Consider the following 16941-nt stretch of genomic DNA (forward strand, 5'->3'; position numbering starts at 1 on the left):
CTAAGATTGTACTGTGCCGTTACATGCTTTTGGCATTCTTTGCCAAGCGCCATCTTCCCTCACCCCATGTTTCAAGCTTTCTGTGACTCAGCAGCACCCTGGCTAGAATGAAATGCTGGATAATTTGCACTAAAAATCCTTGCAGTCTCTTGGGTTGCTGCTTCTCCCTGGGGCAATGCAACCCCGGATTGTGCAATGTTTGCTAATAAACAAGACAAAGGACAAGATGGAGGAGAGGAGTCTGGAGAGCAGACTTATTTGTAACACAGATGATTATACCTTTTTTGTTGTCTGAATTTGGTAATCCTGGCCTACACTGTATGTAATTAAGAGTCTTTTCCCTATCCTTGTTTGAAGAGTAGTCCCATTGGTCAAGTCTCCATAAAACATCGTGCTGGCATTGGATAGATGATACTCAATGTCTCGTCCGGAAAGTGTCTAAAGAAGAGGGAAAATAGACATGTTTACCAGTTTAATTTACCTGGCTGATTTTACCATTAGACTAAATTCCCTGGATGGATTTTGAAATTCTCTACCACTTGCATTCCCTGACATAGTGGTCTTTAGCAAAAGGTTCTATGTCTTTCTTTGACTCTAGGCCTGGTCTACACTAGACTACGAAGGTCAGCTTCAGGTATGCAACTCCAGCTACGTAAAATGCATAGCTGGAGTTGGTTTACCTTAAGCCGAGCCTTCGTGGCATCCACACTGCAGGAGGCCAATGGGAGCAAATGCTCCAGTTGGTTTCCCTTACTCCTCACAAAAGAAGTTGGCAGGAGTTGCCCTCAGCATTTGATTTATGGGTCTATACTAGACCTGCTAAATCAAGCGCCAGAAGTTCGACCACCGGAGCATCGATCTTCGAGTAAGTATGGATGTGCCCCTTGAGTATTGTTCAAAGAAAACCTGTTAGCTGGACAAAAGGCTTCTCCTTCTTGCTGGTTTTTCTGCACTACTGCAGGCAGAGAGGAGCCTTGAAGAACCAAACAATGGTTCTTTAAAAAAAATGTTTGTAGGAAACCTTTAAGAAATGTGCAAGTTTCAAACTACAGTACCTAGTGTACAACTAAGTGGTAACGCAGGCCTTTGGATGAACTCCTGACCTCAAGGAACTCAAGGGCCAGGATTTTACCAGTGACATTGAAAGCAATGGCTGACTGGAAAGGATGAAGGACAATGATAAGGCAGAAGAATAGCCTCTGGTGAATAGATATGCAACAAATATCAGATCTGAAAATTACACACAACTTTCTTTAACAGCTAATCTGTATAGCTGCAGTTGCAGATAAGTGAGAGCTGGTCTTGCTTCTAAAGGACTTTTGTATGTGGTAACAAAACCCAGTGTATGGAAAAGTCTTAAAAGTGGCTCAAGAGTATGTAACCTTCCATTAATGATTGGCCGAGACACAAATAAAAAAAAGACATGTCTGCCTATCTGCTTAGTGACTTAGTAAAACCAGTCAGCTTGCCATCTCTTCCTGAGATGTATTTGTTCAAATTAAATTTGAACAATTACTACTTGACTCCAGTAGGCCTGCTCAGAATGATGTAACACTAATACCATGAAAGAAAAGGATAAAAAGATGCTCACCTCATTTTCTCTTAGCCCATTATTGTTTGGGGCAAAGAGAGTGGCCCGGGTTGACAAGTTTGTGAGGTATTTCAGGAACTCTCTGCCTTTTGTGGAACTGTTGGAATAAACCAGGACTTCCTAGAAAGAAACCACATTCATTCTTAATTGAAGACAATCTGGTTTATGGTCCAGTTATTGTGACATAAGCTGAATCAATACTGTGTAAATCCCCCCAAACTTCATTGTAAATGTTGAATCAATTTTGAAGCGACAACCATTTTATCCCACTAAAGGAATATGTACACTACAACCGGAGGTGTAATTACCAACATAAGGAGACATATCCATGCTAATTATAATTGAGCTAGCATGCTAAATATAGCAGTATAGCTGCAGCCACCAGGCAGTGAGACTAAATGCAGTACCATCTGAAACCATAGGCATATATCCATCATCACTGGACCCTCCTCCTGCCACCCATATATCTGAGGCTACATTGCAACCTTTAGCACACTAGCTTGATCAGAGCAAGTATGATATGCCTTCCTCAGTTTGAAATTAGCTCCAGTGCAGATATACCCTTAAAGAGAAGTTTTTATTAAGAACACAATTTTAGCTTTTGATGCAGCAAATGCTTATGCACAGGCTCAACTTTTAAGCACATGAATAGACCCATTGTAGTTAATGAGACTATTCATGTGAGCTAAGTTACATACGTGCCTTACTGTTTGAGATTTAAGGCCGGCCCTGACCCTAAAGGGTTTTTTCTGCCTTTTGCCTCTAGCAGTGTGGTAAAATTCAAATACAATATTCTACCAGTTGTGGAATTAAAAAAAAACAAACACCCATACCAAACCCTACCATTCACGTATATTAATTCAATCTAAACTGTACAACAGCATGCATTTTCAGCTTATTTTTACAAAGCCACAACCATTTTTAAAGCTATGATTGAAATGCCTCCACCCTGCTTTTATGCTGCATTATTCTCACACTCATATTTACTTTCTCATCCAGTAAGAGAAGAGTGAGGTTACCCAGACATGTGTCTGAATCACTGTGAGGGGAATGGGCTAATAAGGTAAACATTTACGTGTAAATGAATATGTTCGGGGTATTTGCTAGGCCAGGGTAGGCAAGAGGCTGCCAGAGAACTGGATCCGGCCCACCGAGCCACCAGATCTGGCCTGTGGCTGCCTCACCGGAGCCCTTGGGCAGAGAGCAGCTCATGCTTTACATAGTAGCAGCTCTCTGCTCTGGATGGCTGGGGAGGGAGAAGGGAGGCTTCGCATGTTGCTCCCCTCCAGCAAAATGTCTCAGCTCCCATTGGCCAGTTTCCATCTAAAATAGGAGCTGAGACATTTTGCTGGAGCAGGGCAGCATGTGAAGTCTTCCTCCCTCAGCTGAAAGGCAGGGAGCCTGCCTCAGGTTTCTTTCTGCAGGGCTGCTGGCTGGGAGCTGCTTAAGTAAGGGAGCCTGCCTCTGGCTTCTCACCCCCTTTCCCCCCAATTACCTGCCCCAGACCATCACCCAAAACCTCTGTACCCTTTTTTCCTTTCTCTCAGGTACATCTCCCTCCCAGACCCTGCACCCATTCCCCATGCCAGAATCCTCTCCTGCATCTTTACTCTCTCCTGAACCCTGCACCCCAAGCCCCTGCCCCAGATCACAGCCTCCTCCTTCATCCAAACTCCCTCTCAGACCCCACACCCTACCTCAAGATCCCTTCTGCGCCCAACCTCTATCCCAGACCCCACAGCCCCTCATAGAAGTGTGGCTCTTGACCACTTGCCAAAATCTTGGAGTAGCCTCCCATTAAAAATGATTCCCCCTCCCCACCTGCCCCCGGGCTAGACTATAACATTTGGTTTAGTTTGTATGTCAGAACAATGCATTTCTTCTTTAGTCCATACCGACAAGAAGTTTGTAAACATGGGGAAAGACATCAGGACCTGTAGCAAGTTCCCGCTACATGTGAAGCCATTACCTATATAGCCAGGCTTACACGTGCAGTTCACATCTGTAAAATACAAACACATGCCTATTAGATAACAAGCCAAGAAGGAATGGTTTGTTCTAGGAGATGGTTTTCTGCTGCTCTGAAGAGAAATAATTTGACAGTCTAAGGAAATTTCCTCTAGTTTAGAAAGAGAACCTGTTGCCAATACTATGAGCTGGTCTCTAAACTTAAGGGAGATTATTGGAATGAATTATCATGCCGTCTTTTGAACCAAACCACCTTAGATGTAGACACTCCATTACCTTTGATTCTGAAGCAGAAGACATCCCAGGTTTCACTCAGGTTGTTTCTGACCCCATAGTCAACTATTCCAACAAATCCTGATCCACAATTTGGAGAAGGGAAGGCAGTTGGATAACCAACTCTTTCACCGTCTAACCAGCCAGCAGCACAGAAGTGGTATCTTGCCTGTAACCAACACGTTCATTGTAAAGCACAGAAGAAACAGAACTGTAGCTCGTCTAATGCACTGTGACTGAAACTCACCCAACCACAGAGGGCCAACATAATGCCTACATGCCACAGAAGTCTTCCTTAAATCCTGTTTTGAAGGCTTAAGCCATGTATTGGCTTTGTGTGGTCTCTCTGCCAAGGGCGCCATTTCGGGGGCCAGCAGCCCCTGCTCCGGGATGTGGCTTGCTTTTCATCCCGTTCCCTGGACTGTCAAGGAGTGAGGGGAACGTACTTGCATTCCATGCATGCCTTTTACACCTGATTCCCTTCATCAGCCAGACGTAAGAGGCATGCATGGAATGCAAGTATGTTCCCCTCACTCCCTTAGTGTCCAGGGAAAGGGATGAGAAGCAAGTTGTGTCCCGGAGAGCACGGCTGCTGCCCCCCCAGCCCTCCTGAAATGGTGCCCTTGCTCTCTGCACAGGGTGAAGGTCAGCTCAGCCCAGACCTGCACTGACTGTGCTCCTGTGTGTGGCATCCCAAGTGTAGGGGGTCTGTCTACTCAGAGTTCAGTGCAGGAGCAGGGCAGAAAGAGGGCTCAACAGCAGTTGGGTGGCTTTTGTGTGGAAAAACCAAACAAATAGGAATGCAAGGGACTCTTTATCCACCCAGAAGAACTGACAAGTTCAGTTACATGTGAATAATAATATTCAGCAAACTCAAAGCCAACGTTATTGCTGGATTTTCTGACTCAGAGAAATATCTACATTAAAGACAAGCCTGAATTGCATTGTTTAGATCCAAAGCAGAATGTGCCCAAAGTCCAGAGGAATCTGTATCCTTGGGTTTGGTTCTGACCTCTCTACTTGCCCAAGTAAAAAGTTTCTGCACTACACACACTCCAGACTTTCATTTTACCAGTATTCCTTGTCCTCTTAAATAATGGGCATCATCACTACATTTTGAACTCTGAGTAGGAACGAGTCAGGAGTAAACAGTCAAGTAATTTGGGATACAATCAGTCTGACCGCCCATTTAAAACTAGTTTTACAATTCCAGGATGAAATCTTGGCCACAATTAAAGACAATGGCAAAACTCTTATTGGCTTCAACCCTATATAATTTAGAACCTGTTTAGCATAAGCAATAATCAAAGGGTTATCCTAGACTTACACCAGCCAGAAAAAACCCCCAAAGCCTTGTTTAAAGAAAAAAGTTCTATAAGCAAGGTCCTTTAAAAAGGAGTGTAATTAAAATTTGTAATAAAAATCTAAAATTTGGCTTCTAAAGAATCTTGCTCTGCTACCACTAAACACAATGACAATTTTGCTCATTTTAATTTGATTTTAGTGGAAGTAGAATCAGGTACAAAGTTAGTACAGCACACACTTTTTTTCCTTGCTGGTATTGCCAGGTCTTAAGCAGCTGTTTAATATTGACAGATAAGAATTTTAACACCAGCTAGCTGCTTGACTTGGAAATGAAGGTTGGATAGAAGAAAAAAAGATAAGTAAAGTTTTTCAAGCAGTTTACAATTTTAAACATTTTGATTCATTTACTATAATTACAGTGATATTTATACAGGGGAATTACTGTCCTACTGTATATTTAAGACCTTGGCCAACCCCCTCCCCCATTTTGATTTCCAATGTTGGTTTTCAGCGTCCAAATACAAGACTAAATCTTGCCTTCACAAGTGCACATATAATTCCTATTAGAAGTCAATGTGTGTTATATGCCTGTACTCAAGAGAGGAACTTGCTTCACAGATAGGCTTGGAAAGATTAGATTTTTATTGGTAAATGTCAGTTAATGTAAATTCCACTGTACACACAAAAACCAATGAAAACTATTTCTACTGATGATAAATGAAATTTATAGATGGGCAAAGAAAGAAAAATGCTGCTTGAGAACTTAGTCAAAATCCAGTAATTTAGACTTACGAATTGAGCTTGTTACAAATGGACTAGTGAAAGAATAATAAAAACTGGTGTGATTTGTTCAGTTTGGGATATTTGCATGTTTTGACATGTGAGATTGGCAATTTTGTGTTTTGATGGTTATAAAGCTAACTTTTTGGATCTCAACATCTGCTGTAATCAAATAATTATCTGGCTCCTCCCCCAATAATTCCCCATAAGTGTGAACATTTAAATAGCTAAAAACTTTTTAAACCCCATACATTTGTATAAATGTGAAAATTGAAATCAATAAAAATCTAAAAACACTTAAAAATAAACAGTGACATAATCTATTGAAATAATAATAATAAAAAAATGAATGCCACCATGCCTACTCATAGAGCTCAGAAGTTGCACTCCTGAGAATATAACTATTTCCCGAGGCACTCAACTTTCAGACAGCTACGTCTCACAGTTCCATTTCACCCTTGTGCAGCCACTAAATACAGTACACAAACTGAGTCCTTTGGCACTGCCATTCAACATTATGTCACCTTCTGAGCATAGGACAGCTGATTGTAAGTAGCTATGGTTGCTCCTTGACTGTCGCAGGCCTCTTTTGCTTTTTCAAAAGTCAGTTTGTATTGCCCCTGGGGGGAACGCCAATGGAAAACTCCAACTGTAGCATCTGTAAGTAAACAATAAATAACTTAATGCTAGGGATGTAAGCGTTTTAACCATCTGGGCATAAAGCACATGGTTCTGTAATAGATTGAACAATCCTTGAGGAATTTCCATGGAATGTAGCTGGTATGTAACAAGCCACTTGTGGGGTAATATTTCCATGTGGAATCATTTTAATCTCTTGCTTTCAAAGGTCCCAACTTACAAAACATTAAACTTTAAGCATGTGCGTAAGTCCCCTTACTTCAACAACCCTTAAACATGTGCTTCAGGGTATGTCTACACTACCCCCCTAGTTTGAACTAGGGGGGTAATGTATGCATACCGAACTTGCTAATGAAGCCCGGGATTTGAATTTCCCGGGCTTCATTAGCATAAAGCCAGCGCCGCCATTTTTAAAAGCTGGCTAGTGCGAACCCCGTGCCGCGTGTAGCCCATTGAAGGAGCCTAGCCTTTGCTCTTTATACCACACTACTTCTGAGTCTATCTGGCGTACTGACCCTGGAAGTGGAGATCGGCACAGTCAGCATCGGCATGGCACTGCCCATTGTCTTGCAAACAACGGTCAATCGGAAGCTGCATCACAGTGCAGTCAAGCCCATCCCCTACGTAGTTATTTTTACATTCACATTTGCGTTTATCCTGGTAGGAGAGAGAATAAGAAAGTCCCAAGAGAATGTTTTCCAAACATAAAAACAACAACGTAAAATAGCATCTGCTAAACGGGTAGAAGTGACCCATCGGCCGAATCTAGCAACAACACAATGTTCATTTGCTCAAACGCCACTAGCAAAAGCTGAGAGTCAATAAAACACTTTACACACCTCCTAGAGTTCTCACTGAGCAAAACACTCAAGTATGTACTTATGTGTTTTGCTGAACTAAGCCACTAAGAATATGATTTGAAGCATTATAATAATAAATATACATGCTAGCCACTCAAAATAATATTAAATAAATACAAATGGAACTATGAAAAGAATGTAACAGTCCACTGATTGAAACAGACTGAGCAGTGGGATTTAGTGGTAGGACTATTTACATGTCTCCTTTTGGCATCTTCTTCATTTCAACCTGCCAAGGCCCAAACTCAGCATGAGGGCTACCAAAATATGCATGCAGAAATCTTGAACATGCTGTGAGATCCATTCCTGTAGTGGAAATTACCTCAGCTTCATGATCCTGCATTTCTAAAGTAAAGAGGGTCCACCAAGAAGCTGACTGGACAGCAAAATGATGTGGCAAAGAGACAGGGACTAATGAATTATGTGTGTCAAAGTCAGGTGTGGGCTGGGCCAGCCCTCACTTATGTCACTGGAAAGATCCCTGTTAACTCCATTAGGAGGTGAATTGTGCATCTAGAGAGGATTTCCAAGACAAAACCCATCTCCATCCCCAACAACTTACAGGTCCTGTCATTGTACAAATGGCATGTTCATGGCAACCACCATTAAGCCCATCGGCGCAGGGATTTATAGGAAAGCAGGTGCGACCATCTCCTGTGTATCCCTTCTGGCAGCTGCACAGGACTTTCACCCCCGTTTGGGTACATTTTGAATTCTGGTGACACCCGCCATTATTTTGTTTACAAAGATTCACAGCTACAAAGCAAAGAGAAAAGAGGTAAGTTAGTGTTTCCTTCAGCTAATCTCTATTTGTGGAGAGTTGTTCACAAAAGGGGGGCCCAGTCCTTGTTAGGAGCTTGGGCACATCCCTAATATAAAATATTAGAACTGGCCCAGACCATCCCTGCCTGCTGCAGCAAGGGAATGTTTGCAAGGAAACCTCCATGAAGATTATAGATTCCTCTGCATTGTCCCAGAGGGCAGTAGGGCAAGTCCCTTTTGCTCTCAAACCCATCAAAACTGTCCCCAAGAGTGGCAGTTTTTCCAGAGGCCAGGGCCACACATAATCTGTACCTCACAATGGCACTAGCTCCTGCTGGCATGTGCCCCTCCCCTTTCATAACTGTATCTGACAGCTGAGTGAGCTGCTTCCTTTGGGGAACAGACAAAGAGCAAATCACTGGAATGCTCCTGTTCTGCCCTGCACTAGGAACACAGCAGCAGGCAGACTGCTGCTACAAGGAGAGGAGGACAGACTGCTGTGATGATTTAACGTTCCTCAGCACAGAGAGCTCACACAGATACTCATAGGCTGTGTCCAGACGGGCACGTTTTTCCGCAAAAGCAACTGCTTTTGCGGAAAAACTTGCCAGCTGTCTACCCTGGCCGCTTGAATTTCTGCAAGAACACTGACTTCCTACTGTCTGAAATCAGTGCTTCTTGTGGAAATGCTATGCTGCTCCTGTTCAGGCAAAAGTCCTTTTGCGCAAAGCTTTTGCACAAAAGGGCCAGTGTAGACAGCTCAGGTTTGTTTTGCGCAAAAAAGCCCCGATCGAGAAAATGGCGATTGGGGCTTTTTTGCGCAAAAGCGCATCTAGATTGGCACGGACGCTTTTCCGCAAAAAGTGATTTTGCAGAAAAGCGTCTGTGCCAATCTAGACGCTCTTTTCCGCAAATGCTTTTAACTGAAAAGTTTTCCGTTAAAAGCATTTGCGGAAAATCATGCCAGTCTAGACGTAGCCATAATGTCACTCCCAGCAGCTAAAGGCTTGGGAGAACTCGGAGAGATCAGCTCTGCCTTTTCATAAGACTGCACTGTGGGATACACACCCGTAGTGCATTGCTCACACTATGGATGATGGTGTCCCCAGCATGGACATGATCTGTCGACAGATGGAGCGAGTGTGTAGACACTCTCGGGTGATTTGTGTTTTATCAACTTTTGGGTGCCAACATAAGTATTGTCAATAGAACTTGGTGGTGTCGACACAGCCTTAGAATGGATGCAACCATGAATTGACCTCACACTCATGAGAAAAAAAAAATCTGTAACTAGGCTTTAATTGTTTCCATTTCTCTCCTCTGAGTCTCTACATCAGAAGTTTTGGTTCAGGCATCTCTTTAATAGTTAGTGTTTCACCCTGGTTAATTACATATATTAAAGTGAATACCTAGGTGAAAACAATATTTGCCTTTAACATTTGGGGAGAGACAAGATGGGTGAGTTAATATCTTTTACTGGACCAACACCTGCCAGTAGAAGAGAGAAATTTTTGCGCTACACAGAACACTTGAGGTGTGGGACAGCTGTACATGAATTCACCTGTACATGTGATTCCATCTCCTTCATAAAATGGCTTACACTGACACATGTTGTTTTCTTTGCAGACGGCGTTACTAGAACAATTAGGTGAGCACACAGGCGGCAGAACTGTAAAGAATGTAAAATATCTGATGAAAATGACTTGTACTTAAAAAATGTGCCCTCATTTAGAGAATAAAGGAAAACTTGCGCTGTATACAAGTTAACTTAAAAACCCGTGAGAAAAGTCAGAATATAATGCTATCTTTTGTCTAGCACTTCATCAATCTCAAAGCACTTTATATGAGAGGCAAGTATTATTATTCCCATTTTACAGATGGGCAAAGAAGGGTAAGGTGGTTTGTCCCAGATCACGCAGAAGTCAGGGCAGAAACAGAATGCAAAGCCTTATTCAAAGACTCATTTGCTGGGCCATACTTTGATGCTAATTAGTTGCAAGTGAAATGATCTTCATTAATCTGAAGTACACTTACAGTATTAGCCTGATATAAAAAGGGATGTTGTTTGAATAAGATATTCACTACAGTCAACATCTTCATTTAATGTTATTGTATTTTACAGGCATTTAGTGCTCACATTTTCAAAGCACCTTATAAACAATATGTAATTAACCCTCCTAATTTACTTGGGAGGTAGAGTTGGATAAAATCTTTTGACTGAAACTCTTTTTTTTCCCCTCCAGTGAAAAATGCAGGTTCTCTGACACGAACATATTTTATGAATGTCTGTTAATATTACCAAATAGTTTCAGTATAGTAAGTCTACAAAAAGAAAAAAAAATCAAAATATTTCATTCTGACATTGTCAAAAATACTTCAATTTTTTAATTTGAAAGGGCTTTGTGTTTCAAAAGTTCATATAAGTTTAATTATATGAAATTAAATGAAATTGTTTAAAAAACTTTTTGATTTGCCTAAAATTTCAGGTTTGGTTGAGTCCAAAATGATGTTTTCTCCCCAGAGAATCAAATCAATTGCCAGATAATCAAAACATCCATTAATCACCCACTTCTACAGGGAGGTAGATCAACGTATATATTATCCCTATTTTACAGACAAGGTCAAAGATGCAGAGCAGGTAACCAACTTGTTGGAGTCCGTTATGAGAGCTGAACTTAGAACTCTCTGGTCTTGATTCTCAGGCCTGTGGTTGACATACTAGACCAGCGGTTCCTAACCTTTTCCAGATGGGGACCAATTTTGTCAATTCAGGAAGACTTGGTGACCCAAGGCAACTCAAAAACGGGGGAAGGTTGGGAGGGGAGGGGGAAAAGCCACCCGGGGAGACAGTTGGCAACCCTTTTGAAATGTAATGGTGACCCATATTTGGGTGGCAAACCACAGGTTGGGAAACCCTCCACTAGACCAATCTTTCTCAACCTTTTTGATAGCACGGGCCAGCTTGCTGCCTTCCTGAACTGTGTCAGGGAGATTTCAGGAACTGGCACTGGTTCACCAGCTGGTCATTGAGAAACACTGCATTAGACCACGCTGCCAGCTCACACAGACAACAAAACGATCTGCTAAAAAGAGCCATGGAGTCACCCACAGTTGAGCAATCTCACAGTAGATAAATACATCTGTGTCTGATGTAGACACCCTTGCTGCTGCACGGCAGGGAGAGGAACTAGATTAGTGATATGCAGCCACTGGCAAGTTGGCTTGTTTTGCCAGGCAGTAACATTAATGAACAGCCTCTGTGCTGAGTGCCCGTGCACTGCAGCTGACTGCCTCTCAGTCAACTGTCTTAACCTCCAAACACAATAGGTTTGTGTACACTGCATTGCAAGCTAAGGGTTAGAAAAACTCAAGTTAGCAGAGTCTGGGCTTGTTAACCTAGGGCCTTTTGTGTCTACACTTACTTGTAAACCTAGGTTAGGAGTTGTTGAATCCTGGGCCCCAACCGGGGGCACTAACCCCTGTACTACTTTATGTGGGTCCAAGTCCAACTACCAATACCCCTGGCACCTTCTCCAGCTAGTGGCTGCACTAGCCCTTTTTTTGTGGTGCAGTGTGGGAAAAGGTGACTGTTTTCTCGACTGGCCAGAGGACACAAAAAGTTGGCCCATAGGATTGTGGAATATTTTTGGAGGACTCCAAGCGTACTAATCCGGTGCAGCTGTGTCTACACTCCAGAGCATTAGGGCACAACTCAAACTCAGACCCTTCACCTCCATGTGGTCTAAGCTCTGGGTTAATGCGATTGGGGTGGGGGGAAGTTAGCCTTCAGCCTAAGTCAAATACACCTTTTAGGCATTTTGCAGGCAATCCTCAAATAGGTTTGCAAAGATCCACATTTAGAGGAACCACAGATATTTTGGGCACCATGCTGATCACGGCCTAGTATTGCACAATATAATTTTCTTTATAGGTTTCAGTCCTCCTTGTACCAAAAGCAAAATACTCTCCTTCAACATTTATCCTGCATGAAGCAGGATGCCTGATATGAGCTACGACCACTGCATGAAAACAACTGATTGGATCAAATTTGCTGGGAGTGCTGTAACTGATTGTTTTGCAACAGATTCCGGTGAGACGATAGAGACCTAGTTTGGTTTCACAGACTCGACCAGTCCATCCTGTTTCACAGAAACACTCTCCTGATCCAGCATGTCCTTCATCACATTGTCCATGGGAGTTGCAGTTGCAGGCTGTAAAAAGAATGTAGATTGATCACAGACAGGATAATAATTAGGAAAGGAAAATTCTTCCCTAGAGCAATGTTATCGAGATCATTGGTTTTATATAGTGTTGGCTAACAAGAAGGCACATGAAATAATTGGTGGTGGTTTAATAACACACCCAGTGATGCTGGAAACCTTTTAAGATAGGGTGCGGGGGGCACTGAAAGGCATCCCCCTTGCCCTTCCCCTCAACCCCTGCAGAGCTGGGGCTGTAAGCAGGGCTGTGTCTCCAGGAAGGAAGGGATCTGGACAGAAGGTTAGGGGGCTGAGGCTGGCAACCAGGACCCTGAGTGTGGGGTAGCAGGTGGAATCCCAGGTGTGGGGCTAGCAGCAGAGCCCAGCATAAAATCCCTAGTTCCCATGTCTATGTACATATCTGAACATGAATACAGAGCCACCTTTTAATGGGGAGAACAAAAGCACATGGCCCATAGCAGAAAGGGATTAAAGGTTTGTCTTGGAGACACAGGTGAAAGCCTTAGCATGCAACAGCTGCCAGCAATATCAAACTTGGAGGGCGGGCTCTCTAGCCAGAGACTAAAAAGAGATTTGACAAGTTTTGACAGTTGAGTTGCTCTGTCAGCGAGATCTTAGGCAAAGCGGTGGGGCTGAGGACCCTGAACTAGAAACCCTATAAGCAGTGACACCCGGGAAGTGGGCTCCGACAGGTTTTCATGTTGTCTGACAGTCTGATTGTTCATAGGATTGCTGACCAGGTCAAAGCTGGGATTTGCCTCTGCACAGGGTAGGTGGACTTTGTCTCCAACCAAGTGTACACGTTACCTGCTCACAGGGCCGGATTAAGGCGGGGCTAGCTGGGCAGCTGCCTGGGGCACCAACCTATGGGAGGGCACCTGATGGCAGCTGTAAGGGGTGCGCGGCACCCCTTATTGCTGTCATCAGTTGCCGTGTGGCCCCTGGCCCTGGGCGTGAGGCGTCTGGTGACAGCTCTAAGGGGCGCAGCGTGCAGGGGGCGGCTGCCTGGGGTGCAGGAATGGCTCGAGCCGGCCCTGCCTGCTCACACATAGTCTTACCCACCAAAATATCTCAGCTAGTTTTCATGACTGATTAGAAGTGTCTGAATGGGGATGGTCTTTTTTATAGTAGGGGGATGTTCTTCTTCCTGCATATCCCCACGCCCTGAAACATTAATCACAAAGTATTTCTTCACCGAGTAGTAGTTCTTTGTGGTTGTACCAAGCAATAGAGCTGGTCTCTCACAAAGAACTTTTATTATTGATAGAGATTTATGTGTTTTGCTATTTAAATGGAGCCTCTGCTGGCTCATCCTTCCAAAAATGTTTTGTGTACGTGAGAAAGAAATGGCATAGGATTTAGCTTATAAGCAGTTCTGTGGGCCCAGAATTTCACCCAGACTGTCTACACTGGCGACTTCTTATGCAAGAATATCTTGCACAAGGGTTCTTGTGCAAGAACTCTTGCGCAAGACCATGTCCACACTGCCATGTGCTTTTGCGCAAGAGCATCCATGGCAGTGTAGACGCTCTCTTGCGCAAGAAAGTTCTGATGGCCATTTTAGCCATTGGGCTTTCTTGCGCAAAAAATCCCTGCTGAGCGTCCGCACTGCCCTCTTGCACAAGAGTTCTTGCGCAAGAGAGCTTACACTTGTTAGAAAAGAGCATAACTCTTGTGCAAGAACTCCTCTTTTACCACACTTTACTGTAAATGGTCTTGCGGAAGAGCAGGCGGGCAGTGTGGACACTCTGTGGAAGAACAGCAGTTCTTGCGCAAGAACCCGCCAGTGTAGACATAGCCCCATAGAATCAGAAGTCAGCAGTAAAACTTCCATTAAGTTGAGTGGAACTTTTGATTTGTGAAGGGCTTAATGTAGTCAATGAATGCCTGACATATAAACAAATGTATATATATATATATTTTTTTTTTTAAAAAAGGTCATTAGGTCACAAGACCTTTTTGGCTTTTCTTGTAGTAACCATAACAATTTGAGATTTAGATAATGTTTATGGAACTATCTAAACTGTCTCACACTGGAGTGCAATCAATGTCAAATGGATAAACTTTGGGTAAGCACTGGAACTTTTGCATGCATAACGTAACCTTATGGGTTAGTGCTAGTTACTACAAAACTGTGTTGGATTGAAAACAGGAATTTAGAATGAAAGAGTTAATATCTCATTTCTTCTGTTATGTTTAGTTTTTCAACTAAAATCTTTTAGACTGAGAATTTTTTTTTTTTTTTAAATCTAGGATGAAATCTACCCCTGGAGAATGCACAAGGCTAACACACCTGGGGAGTCCCATTTAAGGCAACAATTGAGGACTTATATGGTAACTTCCATGGAGCAGAGGCTTTCTGCTGGCCCTCTCCTCAAATTAATTTAATCTCTTTCTTTACTTTCTTTTTCACACGGTAAGTATAAAGTGTTGCCTTTAATAGCCGGGAAATGTCCTTCTGGTTTCTTGTATTTTATTAGCATTTCCATTATAGAGTCTTGTCTATTGCTGAGGTTGGGGAAGAAGGCTGTGTTTTGATTAAGAGGCCTGTCGATCAAGAAGCAAAGCCTCACCCTGCTTCGGGTTACTACAAAATGGAACTATATACTTGACAGGAGGAGTGGGTTAATTCACCCCAGTGCAGAGGGCCATCACAAGCCCATGTACCACTGAGGTCCCATGTAAGCCCTACTTTGAGGCTTTGTGTTGGCTTTCGGCATGGGAGTGATCTTCAGCCAGATCTGGGCTGTGGCAGCCGCAGGGGGCATGTCACAACTGTGAAATGGAAGAGCAAAGAAAACACATTAAAATATTTTTTCTGCTTCAAAAATAAATATAGAAAATGATAACTTGTAACCAGATGTTTTTTTTCCCCCAGAAACAAAACTGAAACCCACGTTTACAATCAGAGCCGTATCTTCCTGGCAAACACAGCTCACATGACGTCCCATTGAAGCCATTGTTGCATTTACATTCTCCAGTTCCAGAGTATCCATCATTACATGAGCCATGATTATTACATGGGGTCTCTGGCCCTCCGGGGCAGGCTAGAAAGGATAAAATGCAGTGAATCAATTGTTTTCAGCTCAGCCTCAGATTTCCAAGTTTGTTTTCTTTCTAAGAAAATGAGACTTTAGACATCCTTTTGAAAATTCCCTACATGTACACTGCACACCACGATGCATTCATACATCCTCATTTACTTGAAGGACGTAACCCCGGGTCCACTCATTTAGATTCTTGGCTCCCAGGACTGCAATCTGACCTATGTGGATGAACCCCCAAACCCATGCCAAGTTCTGGTGAAGTCAAAGCCAGCAACTGCTTGGATTAAAACACATGGGCTATGTCCACACTGGCGCGATCTTGCGCCAGAGCTATGCAAATGAGGCTAAGCGTGGAATATTGCTGAGCCTCATTTGCATATCTAAAGAGCCGCCATTTTGGTGGAAGAGTCTGTTGCGCAAGAAGGAGCTGTCTACACTGCCCTTTCTTGCGCAAGAAAAAACCTCTTGCTCAACACTGTTACGCTGATTATTTTCAGGCATAACGGCATTGCGCAAGAGGGTTTTTCTTGCAGAAGAAGGGGCAGTGTAGACAGCTCCTTCTTGCGCAAGAGCCTCTTCCGCAAAAATGGTGGCTCATTAGATATGCAAATGAGGCTCAGCGATATTCCACGCTTAGCCTCATTTGCATAGCTTTGGTGCAAGATCGCGCCAGTGTAGACATAGCCCTGATGTTTGGTATAGCTGTGTGAAGGTCGGGAAGTTAGTTAGATGATGAAGTACTAGTCTTACTAGTGGTTCCACACAGCTGAGGTTCCCCCACAAGCCCATTAGTGCTTAATACTCTTTCCACTTGTACCAGATACACATGTGCTCATACACTAACTGTGAATTCTAGCACAGGTGTTTAATGCACATGATATGGATCTCACATCTTTAGTATTTTTTCAGATGGCTGGAATGTGTCTCCAAGTAATGTTACAACAAACACTTTATACCACTAATTTCACTCTTCTTGATCAGCAGGGAGTTTACAATTGCTAACACAAAAAAGACCCTTTTTGAATATATTTAAATTATTATTTGGAGAAGAAAACAATAATATTCCTTATGCAATACCCAACCTCTCACTACTGTATTAACCTGTTTTACAAAAAAGGAACACAGACAGAAAGAGTTAGTCCTGATCACACGGCAACTCTCAGTCAGAGCTGAGAGTACGTCTCAGCAGCTCCTGTGTCTGAGTCAGTACACTGGATCATGAAGCGTGTCATGACTGGTGCAAAGTCACGATTGCAGAATTTTATTCAATATTCTTTTAAAACAAATAGAATAATAGACTCAGGTCTAGAAGGGAACTCGAGAGGTCTTCTAGTGCAGTCCCCTGCCCTCGTGGCAGGACCAATTATCTAGTCCAGCCCTCCCAGGTGTTTGTCTAACCTGCTCTTAAAAATCTCCAATGATGATTTGACTTGTCACTTTGTGGTGTCTGGCAGCTATCCACAGAGAGAGCTCAGAGGTTAATCAGGGCATTCCTA

General features: G+C 43.1%; 1 protein-coding gene across 2 annotated transcripts in view; it reads right to left on the reverse strand.

Annotated features, from left to right (window-relative positions):
* The window catches only part of STAB2 (stabilin 2), a 146873-nt gene that overhangs the window by 13162 nt on the left and 116770 nt on the right, over positions 1-16941 (reverse strand). For both annotated transcript variants that reach the window (XM_075938882.1, XM_075938875.1), the window contains 10 exons: positions 15296-15445; positions 12285-12389; positions 9740-9847; positions 7979-8172; positions 7072-7213; positions 6442-6575; positions 3836-4001; positions 3487-3593; positions 1592-1711; positions 280-438 (listed from right to left, as the gene is read on the reverse strand). In XM_075938882.1, coding sequence (XP_075794997.1) covers positions 280-438; positions 1592-1711; positions 3487-3593; positions 3836-4001; positions 6442-6575; positions 7072-7213; positions 7979-8172; positions 9740-9847; positions 12285-12389; positions 15296-15445 — 1385 coding nt within the window. The remainder of the gene's footprint in view (positions 1-279; positions 439-1591; positions 1712-3486; positions 3594-3835; positions 4002-6441; positions 6576-7071; positions 7214-7978; positions 8173-9739; positions 9848-12284; positions 12390-15295; positions 15446-16941) is intronic.

Source organism: Pelodiscus sinensis, chromosome 1 (genome assembly GCF_049634645.1).
Source record: "Pelodiscus sinensis isolate JC-2024 chromosome 1, ASM4963464v1, whole genome shotgun sequence".
In the NCBI taxonomy this organism is placed as follows: Eukaryota; Metazoa; Chordata; order Testudines; family Trionychidae; genus Pelodiscus; species Pelodiscus sinensis.